Raw genomic sequence first — 13,494 nt, forward strand, 5'->3', positions numbered from 1 at the left:
AAAAAAATTTTTTTGAAAAAAAAAAAATGGTGGCAGGGGCCCCCTTACAAGTTAAAAACAAATTGGGGCCCCAAAAAAAATTTAAAAAAAAATAATTTTTTTTTGAAAAAAAAAAAAAAAACTGGTGGCAGGGGCCCCCTTACAAGTTAAAAAAATTTGGGGCCACCAAAAAGAAAATTAATTTCTTTTTTTAAAAAAAACCCCAAAAAAAACAATGGTGGCAAGGGGCCCCTTACGAGTTAAAAAAAAAATTGGGGCCCCAAAAACAAAAGTTTTAAAAAAAAGATTGGTGGCAGGGGCCTATAGAATATTAAAATAATACATTGGTGGCCAGGGGATTAAAAAAAAACAAAACACAAACTGGTGTTCAGTAGAATTGAACTCATGGCTTCAGTACTTCAACTTCGCCTCCTTTCGTGACTTCGGGTCTTTTCACCGCTTCAGGACTTCGGCTTCGGCTGTTTTCGTGACTTCGGGTCTTTGCGCTGCTTCAGGACTTCGGCTTCGGCTGTTTTCGTGACTTCGGGTCTTTTCGGCTCTTCGTGACTTCGGGACTTCGGCTTTTTCCGTGACTTCGGGTCTTTTCGTCGCATCGGCTTCGGCTTTTCGGCACTTCCGCATTCGGCACTGAAGAGGCAAGACGTACGGCTCGGGCGCTCGTAAGGGGGGCCCGGATCTTCAAAAAAATGCAGCGCTGCCGGGCCCCCCTTCATGCCCGGGCCCGGTACGCTTGTCCCCCCTGTCCCCCCCTGATGGCGGCCCTGTATATATATATATATAACCCCTGACAAACCCCTGAATCCTTTGTGAAGGATTTGGCCGAATACCGAACCGAATCTGAACCCTAATTTGTATATGCAAATTAGGGGTGGGAAGGGGAAAACATTTTTTACTTCATTGTTTTGTGACAAAAAGTCACATGATTTCCCTCCCCTCTCCTAATTTGCATATGCAAATTAATATTCGGTTTCGGTTCGACCGGTCAGAAAGATTCGTCCGAATCCTGCTGAAAAAGGCCGAATCCTGGCCGAATCCCGAACCGAATCCTGGATTCGGTACATCCCTAATATATATACAGTCAGTGGGGTGGCACACTGCTTACTAGTTCTATACCTGGGTGCCCGGTAAAATAACATGTAGTGCAGAAATGACCAGCAACACCAGGATTTCAGTGAAAAAACAATATATTCACATGTGCATATGTAGCTAACGAGATGTTTCGGTCCTCTGAGGGCCTTGAGAAAGGTATATTGTTGATAGTGCCTCTTTAAAGGGCACCTGTCATAGCATTACTGATCCCACCCAGAGGTGTGGGCTGATAGAGCCCAAAATCTGGTTGGTGGACACAACTGTATTTGGGCTCCTATCGAGGTGCCTTTTAAGTGTCTCCAGGGGTGCTTCTCCAAAGAGGCGAGTTAAGACTGTAGCCTCAGACGGCAGTGCCTCACTATGTACCAGGGGTGGCAAAAATGCCGCTTCTGGTACTTTAAGAGCCAAATTTCCGGTTTCAAACCGCTAATTCGGCTCTTCTAGAGCAGAGAGAGCAGTTAGGCTGTGCTAGCGTACTGGCCCCTCGTGGACCCCTCTGGACCCCCTCAGGCGCAAAAAGGTAAGCACACGGGGGAGGGGGGGAAGCACCAACTGCTGCTGCCTCAGGCGGCGGAGGGGCCAGGATCGCCCCTTAGTGTCTCTATAAAAATATATTGCATAAAATAGCCTGTATATAAACCACTGCTTGATCTAAATAAACTATTATTTTAAACATATATTTTGTAGTAGTATGTGTCATTGGATTATCTTAAATAGAAAAAAACAATTTTATGTATAAAGGGTTGTCCACTGGCTCATACGATTTACTGTGCTCACGCGCAAACCAAAGGCACACAAACATGCTAGGTTACACCAGCCAATGAATAGACAGAGCTCTGTCTTTTACTGCAACTCCCATCTTCCCATCTACAGTCAGAGCTGCAAGATTTCCTGTCAGTTGATCTCTGAGCACAGAGACATTCACAAAATGGTGGCTCAAGGGAAAAGATTTAAATGAAACAATATAAAAACTACTGAAAATAATTAAACATAAAAATATTTACTGGTTTACAAATTACCAATTTGGAAAGATCCTTTAATAAGGCCCTGACTATTATATAAATAATCTTTTGGTTAAAAGGGTTGTTCAGCTTTGAGTTAACTTTTCGTATGACATAGAAAGTAATATTCAGAGACAATTTGCAATTGGATTTCATGTTTTATTATTTGTGATTTTTGAGTTATTTAGCTTTTTTATTTAGCAACTCTCCAGTTTGCAATTTCAGCAATCTGGATGCTAGGATCTAAACTACCCTAGCAACCATGCACTGATTAGAATATAAAACTGTAATGTGAGTAGGAGAGGACTGAATAGAAAGACGAGTAATATGAAATCCCAATAACAATACAATTGTAGCCTTACAGAGCGTTTGATATTCAGTGACCCCCATTTGGGGTAAATAATTAAAAAATGATTAAAAATAAATAATGAAGACCAATTGAAAAGTTGCTTACAATTGCCCATCCTATAACATTTAAAAATTAATTTAAAGGTGACCCATCCCTTTAAATTTTCATTATGAAGGTATACTTTTTTCATTAATGCAAAGATCTGGAGGAACCCCAAAATTCCCCGATGGGCACCTTCAGCAATACTAATCAGTGGCTGGAGCTTAGGGCACCATCTGCTGTCCTGCATTAATCAAACACCCCTTCTCTCTGAATTACTTTCTCGTGCTATCTCACAGTCATTCTCCTATACTCTCCTATCCAACCTTCACTCTCACATTCAGCCTTTTCCTTTCCTTCCTTGATTTCATTACACTCTCTTTTCTTCACTTCACAGCCAGTTCAGCACTGATTTTTTTCTCACCGCCAGTCACAGTTCTAAACTCTTTCAGTTAACATAAGATATTTGTAATAAATGCAGTTTGCTGGGCAGCACTGATTGCAGACAGTTTTTTTTAACAAAATGGAATCACAGCAGCCCTTTTAGCTGTATTTTGTAGATGTGTCTATGGTTTTCACATGAGCTGGTAACCTTGTAGTGAACTTCAGTCCATTTTACTCAATTTAGCTATTTAGTAATTACTAATGAGTAGTTATTATCAGAGCCAAAACTAGGGGTAGGCAGAAGTGGCACATAACTTGGACGCAACAATGGGGCGCCACTGGGCAGGTACACGTTAAAATCTCTTCTGCCTACCCCTAGTTTGTGCCACTCTCCCCTCCCCTCTCCTTTGTCACTCTCTCTTGCCTCCCCTGTTACAACACGCAGATTCACGGTCGCGACAAGCACACAAAGTAGGATGCGTGGGGAGCAGGGCAAAATTTTCTGGCATCCTATGTTGCCCCCTCCCTCACAAAGAATAGTGGCTAGTGCTCCAGAATCAAATTAATTGTCTGTGCGGCTGGGCAGCATGCCGCCCCATACTTTATGCCGCCCTAGGCCTGGGCCTTTATGCCTTGCCGAAAATCCGGGCCTGGTGGAGAGTGTGGTGGCTGGCCAGGTTTTCTAGTGTGTCTGCTTAACCCAGCCCTAGGTGTTATTATTGCTATCTTTTACATATAAAGAGCCAACAAATTATACATCACTCAGAAAGATTATACAACACTCACATCAGATATGCATTGTGAATAATCATCATGTCTTTGCTCCAGAGAAAATCTCCAAAAATGTTTGATCTGTAGATGAAATGCATTTTTTTGTTGAATTCCTGACATTTGTGGTAGAGAAAATGTATTTCTAAGCAACCTTCCAATATACACTAATTACAAACCCCTAAAAAAAAGTTATTGCTAATGAAAGCAGTACCTGTCTGCCTTATTACATTAATTACTGGTTCTTAAAAAACATACCCAAGGCCTGTTGATTAAAAGAGCAGGAGGGAAACTGGCATAATATTTATTTTTATAGCTTTGGCATATAGAGATTATATATTACCCCACACCCCTGTCTTGAGAGATACAAGTTTGGGTTGAAAATGGTGGTATAAGCTGTTATCTTTCCTTCCGACAGGTCAAAAAGAAATGTCAGAATATGGCTTTATATATCTCCCTCTTTTTAGTAGCTTGAACCAAAAGTATTTACGGTTTACATCTGCTCCATTTTCAGAAAAACCCTGCAGGTAAAGATTGTTGATGACGAGGAGTATGAAAAACAAGAAAATTTCTTTATTGTTCTGGAGGAGCCACGGTGGATGAAACGTGGGATTTCAGGTACCACTTAAAAATGTTTACCAGATCCATTAAAGGGATACTGTTAATGGAAAACGCATCAGTTAATAGTGCTGCTCCAGCAGAATTCTGCACTGAAATCCGATTCTCAAAGGAGCAAACAGATTTTTTTACATTTAATTTTGAAATATGACATGGGGCTAGACATATTGCCGATTTCCCAGGTGTCCCCAGTCATGTGACTTGTGCCTGCACTTTAGGATAATAAACTTTAGTCACTCTTTACTGCTGTACTGCAAGTTGAAGTGATATCACCCCCCCTCCCCACAGAAGCCTAACAACAGAACAATGGGAAGGTAACCAGATAGCAGCTCCATTACAGAAGATAACAGCTGCCTGGTAGATCTAAGAACAGCACTCAATAGTAAAATCCAGGTCTCACTAGGACACATTCAGTTACATTGAGTAGGAGAAGCAACAGCCTTCCAGAAAGCAGTTCCATCCTAAAGTGCTGGCTCTTTCTGAAAGCACATGACCAGGCAAAATGACCTGAGATGGCTGCCTACACACCAGCATTACAACTAAAAAAATTACACTTGCTTTTTCTGGAATTAAATTTTATATTGTAGAGTGAAATATTTGCAGTGTAAACAGTATAATTTAGAAATTAAAACTACACCATAAAAATCATGACAGAATCCCTTTAATATTCTGCAATTAGCTTCCAACAACTAGAAAAAAGGTCTTTTCATTAAGCTTACCTTAAGATAATTTTCAGTCTGATGTAATTTGATTAATTACTTTATATATGTGTTGATTCTTTAAAGGAGAACTATTATGAACATTAAATATCCTTATATGCATAACTGTCTAAACATAACCAATTAAATCTTGATAGTTATTCTTTACTATCCCCTCTCAGCAATCTGTCTCTCTACATGCAGCTTTGTGTCAGAGTTGGTTATTGAAAACTGTTGAAAAACAGCCTGAATACATTGTTTAGTCAAAGGGAATACATAACTTTATACTGCCATTTGTTTGCTATGATGAATGACTGGCACCAGGCAATTGGGTAAGAAAGGGCTGTCCAATTGGAGAATCACAGGATGGTTCTTTATTATGGTCTTCTCAAAGCATACACTGGCCTCTTTGGACCATTATTATTTTAAACATATGGTATAGAAAATAATTTGCCCAATATATGGGAACAGTTGGGCAGCACTGATGTAGGAAGATAAATGGAAAAGAGCAAATTGCCCTTTTAAGGAAATGATTGCCCTCTGTCTGCAAATAATGCTTAACCCACTCCTTGTCATACATGCCATGGTTTGCTAGCCTTACTGCAGACCAGTTTATAATATACTTAGTTAAATATAGAAAGCACACTAGTGTGGAAATCCATGGCAACATAGGCAATGGTTAATACATTTCTTCAAAACATCTCCATTGGTTTGGATGCATTCATTTTCATGGTTACTTTGTTGCTTAGCAACATTCACATGACTACACTTTCACATGGCAACAGGCTTCATCTGTTTCCTAGCAACATGTTTTCATGGTCAGTCACTGCAAAACACCATTACTTTGTAGTATGAGAAACAGTTGCTTAGTTACAGTGTGCAATACATATCAATACAAATTTACTGGAACAATGGAGCAATTAAAGCACAATAAGGGCTGCACACCGAGAAATTGAGGGAGGTGCACTTGCAGTTTTATTAGACAAAAAAAAAGGTGCTGCTGTAGTGTATATGAGAAATGCCTATGGTATGACCTTTTTTTTTTTTACCTATATCAATATTATATATATAGTGATAGTATTTTTGGTAAAAAAAAAAAAAGTAGTACAATACATGTAACCATCAGAAATGGAGATTCGCAGAAAGGTTTCAAGTGAAAATATTCTCTGCCTTGCTGTTCAGAGGTGCCATTAATCTCCCAGCTCCATCTCTCACATATTGATCCACTGTGTAAATGAGAGGTGTGGGGTGCAAGGAGCTAAATTCCCCTGGAGGTATACAGTAAATAACAAAAAAATGAATTACTTCCCTGCTTGCCATTTGCTAAATAACCCTAGCCTTGTGTGCCACTGGGTCAGAGTGCAAACATATGAAGGGACATTAGGTTAACTGAGATATGTATGATGCCTACATTTTTCATTGAAATATCTGCTGACTCTTCTTTCTTTTCTATTTCTGCAGCTCTGTTACTCAATCAGGGTAAGGAATCATCTTTTGCTTTTTTTTTGGTTATTGAATAAGCTGGTTTCTATTCAGTGAAATAGCAAGTGTTGTTCTTGGTAAAATATATACTAAAGTGCTATACACCAGCTATTTTGGAGGTTGTCTGGGTGGTTGGTCCACAGGTGAATATTCTTACAGTGATCACATTTCTGATACAAATAGCATTAATGTGAATGGTTGCAAGATGGAGCTCTCCCACATCCAGATCTGCCAATGGCTCATAAACATGCCCTTGGAAGGCAACTGGGGCCTACCATTCTGAAATCCATACTTGCTTACTTGGTCCATGGATGCTCACGAAGTAAAATGATATTGGGCACCTATGTAAAAGTGTACATCTTTGTAGCAATATATATCAACCTGTACACTAATCCAATTTTAAGTTGAGTATATTGACTTCTGTGGGTGCTGGGAAAATGAATAGCCTTTTCATTTGACGTATATTACACAAAATGTATTTATTTAGTTAAATGGCTGGTGTAGGCCTTATCCACAAAAATCAGAAGAATACATTACACATTGATGGTGCCCATTTTTTAAATTAATAAGCAGGGCTGTCCATATTGGTACCAGGGTCCATATCACTTTTAATAACCTGTTACTGAGCTACAGCTTCCAGTTTTCCCTGGCAACTCGTCTGCAATTACAGCAATTACACAAGGTAAATAAATACATTCAGTGGCATAGCAAGTTCATTTGTGATATAGTTGCTATGATGGCAAAGTAGTAGGGTTGGAGCAAGTCAAGTGTTGCAAGCTTAGTTAAACAACTGAGTAATTTGTGCATTTGATACCACTGTGGGAGTACTTAGGAAATCCAGCTGGTACCCAGATAATATTTAGAAACTGCCTGCTTCCCTCTGTTGACAGATGAAGATGACAAGAAGCTGACAGCTGAGGAGGAAGAGGCAAAGAGGATTGCAGAGATGGGAAAACCAATATTAGGAGAGCATTCCAAGTTGGAGGTTAATATTGAGGAGTCATACGAATTCAAGGTAATTCCAGCTGTGTTGTCAGCAAACCCTTGTACCATCAAAGTTCAATCGATGCTTAAAAAACATATTGATTTCCTTTACCAAATGTACATCTTACAATAATGCGTTTTAAAATCTCGATATAATCCCCTCATTTGTGTTACAGCTAACACAAGCTACACTGATGAGAAACCAGAAACACATCTTTCTCTTATACTGATGACCCAATTCTATACTGTACATCCCTGGGTGTCACAGAAAAGTTGGATTTTATAAGAAGTACACCTGGAAATTTGAATACTATTGATTTGCCATAAGTGTCGGTTCTCGGTTCTAATGAACATAGTTAGGAATTTGACCAAGGGAGACTGAAACATGGTTTTACAGACTCATCTCTAGATTTAAGATTTTCTAAAAAGTAACTATTATGTTATTTTTGATCCAGAGGATTCCACATTATCACACAACATTGTGTTGTGATGGGGCTTGTAAAATTAGCTTATTATGACTTCCAGGCTAACCTCAAACTTTTATTTACCTCTAAATTAACCAGGTCCTATATTCCAATGAAACAAGAGTCTCTAGGTATCATTTTGCTTGACAAATTCTAATCATGCTGTATTAAACTACTGTCAGCAGGAAAATTCCATATCAGCCATTATTTACTTTATATATCAAATGAGAATGACTGTTTTATTTATTATTACATCATCAAAGATTTAAACCCTCACATTATTACCCATTATCTAGCATCCAATGAACCTTGCTGTAATATGTTTCTCTTATTCTGTGTTGCATAGCATTCCTGAGTTTATTCATGTGCAAGCAGATTCTTCTTTTCCATAATTATTATTTCTAACCCTCATCCTTAAAATGCTTTAGAAGGCTTATAGGAAGGGTTTATCTGCTCTTTACAGTAGTAAGCCCATAAAAAGGAAAGAAATTTAGCATAATCCTAATATACTGTAAACTCCCAGCAGAGGATCTACAGAGCTTCAGCAGCCGCTGAAATGATTTACCACACATGTACATGGAGAGCAGGCCCAGTGCCCCTAACCGTAGATGGGGGAGGGATAAGACCTTAGGTTCCTGCTTCATTTTGCTTTCTTGTTTTATATCCTCAGATTAGTGGAGCAGTTATAGCAACATGTAATGTTCATTGAAATGAAAATGCACAATAATCCTACAGAAATGGTAGGCAGCTACAGTGCTGAGTGGGTGTCAGGAAGAGGAATGGAAGGAAGATCAGTCCTTGGACAAACGCAGACATTTCCCCACACATCTAGAAAAGCACTAAGCCAAGCAGTAAAATGCCATGGTGCAGAAGGTACAATTGTCCTGCATACAGGAATGTTCCTACAATGCTGTCTCAGAGAATAAACATGTGCTTTAGAATTATAGGCTTTTAGTGTGTTAGTTTTCTGAACAAGAGTATGTCCTTTATGAGATTATTATTCAATAAGTGCATTCCTGTTCTGACATTTTAACAGTTTTTGTTTAAAAGCATGCTTAAGGTATACTGTACTTACTCCAGGGGTTGTAAATATTACAGCAGTCAAGTTTTACTCCCTGTTGGATTCCTCCTAAAGAGAAGGTAATGAAAGAGCAATCCAAATATATGGTTTCCTGAGCACAGAATTGTGCGAGATTGCTCTCCTGGTCATATACTGCCCTAGCACTCTCTCAGCTGGTTAGACAAGCTCTTTGACTTTGGCTCCCTAGCTCTTAAATTAAAAAACAGAGAGCCAAGAATCGGAGACCCTAGTTAAATAAAAGATCTTTGTAAATGAAGGACTAGCTGGAGTATGGAGCATGGGGTAACTAGTGTAGAGTGCATGAGTGGATTTTGCTCCAAGCAAAGAGTGTTAGTGTGGAAATCTCCAGGCAAGGCAAAACTAGTGTCCCATGCATATCAATTGTTATTACTATAACAGGTTTGTAAAGAGCCTACAGTGCTCACAGGGCTGTGCAATAGGGTTGCACATGACAAATACTGCTATTACATATATACATTTCCACAGAACAAATTCAATTTGTCAGGTATTCGACAACCTGCCTGCCCCAATACCAACATTCTCTGGGGGAAAGAATGGTCACTTCCAATGCTTTGAGAAAGGCTGCTTCAAGTAGTCATTGAGACTTAATGTATTTTTATAGGGGTGAGAACACCCATGGGAATCTTTTAATTCTTAGCTAGAATTAGCCAATCTGTGCTTTAGTAGTGGATTAACACCCATTTAGTAACTGTCAGGGTAGCCAAGCATCCCAAAGCTGCAGCAGGAGGTTAGTTGGTTTGTGCCCTGCGTGTACATAAGTAGATGCCTGGCAACCAGCACAACATATCATATAGGCATTTGTGGGCCCATGCTTAGGGCTGCAGCTTTTGTTCAAAAAGAGATTCTGAAATAGTTGCCTGATGCGTTGTATCGTTGTAATAGTGCTATATTAGGTACCTAGCAGCTTAAAACACCAGGTAAGGCTGAATTCAAGAAACGGTCGGCCATTAAAAGGGACAAAATAATTAAACTTATGACTATAGCAAATGTATGAATTAGCTGTTCATATATGAAAAAATCCAGTGCTAATGATGTGTATGCACATTTCTTTTTTGTTTAATACCTCTTCTGTAGAGATGTCGCGAACTGTTCGCCGGCGAACTTGTTCGCGCGAACATCGGGTGTTCGCGCTCGCCGGAAGTTCGCGAACGTCGCGCGACGTTCGCCATTTTGGGTTCGCCATTGTTGGCGCTTTTTTTTGCCCTCTCACCCCAGACCAGCAGGTACATGGCAGCCAATCAGGAAGCTCTCCCCTGGACCACTCCCCTTCCCTATAAAAACCGAAGCCCTGCAGCGTTTTTTCACTCTGCCTGTGTGTGCTGAAGAGATAGTGTAGGGAGAGAGCTGCTGCCTGTTAGTGATTTCAGGGACAGTTGAAAGTTTGCTGGCTAGTAATCGTTTTGATACTGCTCTGTTATTGGAGGGACAGAAGTCTGCAGGGGTTTGAGGGACATTTTAGCTTAGGTAGCTTTGCTGGCTAGTAATCTACCTTCTACTGCAGTGCTCTGTATGTAGCTGCAGTGGGCAGCTGTCCTGCTTCTGATCTCATCTGCTGACTGCTGCAATAACAGTAGTCCTTGTAAGGACTGCTTTTATTTATTTTTTTGTTGTTTTACTACTACTACTACTACTACTACTATAAGAGCCCAGTGCTATTAGTCTAGCAGTGTTGGGGAGTGGGACTGGTGTGCTAATCTGCTGCTCCTAGTAGTTCAGCAGCACCAACTTTAATTTTTTTTTTTTAATATTCATTTTTTTTTATTTTACTTTTTTTTATTTTACTACCGCTGTAGTAGTGTATAAGTTGACCTTTTAGGCATTATTTGCCCTGTAGGCATTATTTGCACACTGTTTTCTTCAACCCGCCATCGAGCTGTGTGACCTTGTTCACATTCTGTCTAAATATCCATAATATTACCGTCTCCAGAAAAAACACCAAACAATGCCTACAAGGTCAACGTATGGCAGTTGTTTAAAGAGAACAGTAGATTACTAGCCAGCAAAGCTACCTAAGCTAAAATGTCCCTCAAATCCCTGCAGACTTCTGTCCCTCCAATACAGAGCAGTATCAAGCAGATTACTAGCCAGCAAACTTACTATCATCTGTCCCTGAAATCACTAACAGCTCTCCCCCTACACTATCTCTTCCAAGCACACACAGGCAGATTTTTCAGATACATTTTTGCCCTTGATCCCCCTCTGGCATGCCACTGTCCAGGTCGTTGCACCCTTTAAACAACTTTAAAATCATTTTTCTGGCCAGAAATGTCTTTTCTAGATGTTAAAGTTCGCCTTCCCATTGAAGTCTATGGGGTTCGCGAACCGTTCGCGAACCGCTCGCATTTTTGCGCAAGTTCGCGAACTTTTTTTCCGACGTTCGCTACATCCCTACTCTTCTGTAGTGTAGTGCACCAAAATACATGTAGTATATTTACAAAGTGTGTAAATCTACTTTCTCCAATATCAATGCTGCTACGGGGATCGTTCATACAAAAATCCAATGAGGCATCAGATCTCCTGTCAGGCTATGTAGTGAAGAGCATGTCTGACTCATTCTAATTCACATTAAAAGCAACCCTTTATGGATTCCCCTTTAAAATCCATAAAAAAAGTGCTTAAAGAAAATAGTCACTTCCTCAAAAGCCACAGATAGTAAGAATAATATACCCAAGCTATTAGGACATTTAACTCTTTCCCAGGATAAGTACAATTAGAATGTCACGATACATCTATTTGGATATCAATTTACATGAGTAAATGCAAATCAAAGTCTATAATTAAGTAATAATTATAAGGTGATAATAAGGAATATTAATACAAAGTAATAATTTCATATATGAAGTATCAAACAGTAACAATCAATCAAATATATATAAATAGTGATACAATATTTCCATTGCAAAGACAATACTGAAAGTATATAATCAAAAAGACACTGAGCAGCTATTGATGTGTTAAAACAAGTATACACTAAAAAAACAATTCAACTCCCATTCTCGATTTGATTTTTTACTTTTCTGTGGATACAGAATGGGATGCAGAAATAATCCAGATCCCTGCTACACCGATTAGGCTGATGATGAGCAGGGCCTTAATATTATACTCCCAGGGGGTCCAAAAAATTCCAGTATTTTTACTATAAAATCTGAATTTAGTGAGGAAAAAATGCAAAGATTTTTTATACTCCGAGGAATAAGGCCCCTAGTGTGAGAGCACAGGTCAGAGAGAATGACTGTTATGCTAAATGTGTGACACTGCAAAACCCTTCTATTAGTGTGCTAGCATACAGTCTGCACAGCCCAACTCTCTTTACATGGTGCTGCTCAGATTAGTGTATCCATGCCAATTTTATTGTAGCCATACTAATGTATCGATACTAATGTAATCCATTTAATTTCCTTCAGGATATTTGCAACTTAAAGCTTTCTACAAAGTAGTAAAGTGAACAAACATAAATAGATATTATGGCTCAGGCAGTGAATTAGCTAAGGTTAACCTGTCAAGAGCCAAGCAAAGAGTTTGCCCTTTTGTCTCTGGAAGGGACAGGTAGGAGCTGTGCAGGTAGAAGGCATAGAGAGCATGACTAGTGTACCTACTTTAAAAATGTAATTAATATGATTCTTGCCTGAAGCAGGGATTGTGGAACATAACTTTTTTTTTGCATTTTCTTGCCATTTCTTTTTTTTTGCACATTCCACATCGTGTTCTGTAATGTATGCAATGTAGCCACAGGCCTCTGTGCTCCCACTACCCACTAACTTGTGCATCCTTTAGATGGGCTATATAGGGAGCACCAGGAGGTGCAGCCTTCTTTGGGCACGTGTCTTTATGGCAAATGGTAAGGACTCTGCTTTGCACCTGATACTGCACTCTGTACAGACAGCTGGATTTTTTTATATGCCTGGCCCTTGAGACAGAGAAGCAATCCCTGGGGTCTAAAGAATTACCCCTTATATCTTCTAAACCAATCTTCTTATCAGATTTTTAAAGTGAAATCCAGGGACAAGCAAAGAGACATGGCACACTTTGCCAAAAAAACTCCTTAGGCCACATTCACTTTTCCCACACTTGCCCTTTAGCCACACCCATTTAAGGTCCTGGTCACATTTTTTTTCCATTTTATCTTGTAAATGAAATTCATATTCCCCCAAGGGGCTGGAATATAATGTTGTTTTAGGTATATTACCCCACATCAGACAGTAATACAATCAAGCAACAGGTTTCTGTTTGGCCCTTACAAATCAAATATATAATCAGTATACATGAAGTGCTAATGCTAACGTCATATTTAAAGTCCCCAGAAATCTCACAGTATAAAAGCAGTCACAACTTCACATTCCATGTCCTCAGAATACATAACATAATAAATGCCATGCCAACTTCAAGGTTAATGCTCTTCACTCTGGCTCATTCCTCATGAAGCTTTGTGCCCATTAGAGTTTATAATGAGAGCACTAATGGATGCCAACTGCATTTAACATGAGTTTAAAGCACAAGTACAAGTACAAATAAAAGG

At 39.4% G+C, this 13,494-nt stretch overlaps 1 protein-coding gene across 2 annotated transcripts in view; it reads left to right on the forward strand.

The window, feature by feature from the left end:
- Positions 1-13,494, forward strand: part of slc8a2.L (solute carrier family 8 member A2 L homeolog) — a 72,648-nt gene that overhangs the window by 48,645 nt on the left and 10,509 nt on the right. For both annotated transcript variants that reach the window (XM_041572952.1, XM_018230274.2), the window contains 3 exons: positions 4,145-4,248; positions 6,408-6,425; positions 7,319-7,443. In XM_041572952.1, the coding sequence (XP_041428886.1) occupies positions 4,145-4,248; positions 6,408-6,425; positions 7,319-7,443 (247 nt within the window). The remainder of the gene's footprint in view (positions 1-4,144; positions 4,249-6,407; positions 6,426-7,318; positions 7,444-13,494) is intronic.

Source organism: Xenopus laevis, chromosome 8L, assembly GCF_017654675.1.
Source record: "Xenopus laevis strain J_2021 chromosome 8L, Xenopus_laevis_v10.1, whole genome shotgun sequence".
Classification (NCBI taxonomy): domain Eukaryota; kingdom Metazoa; phylum Chordata; class Amphibia; order Anura; family Pipidae; genus Xenopus; species Xenopus laevis.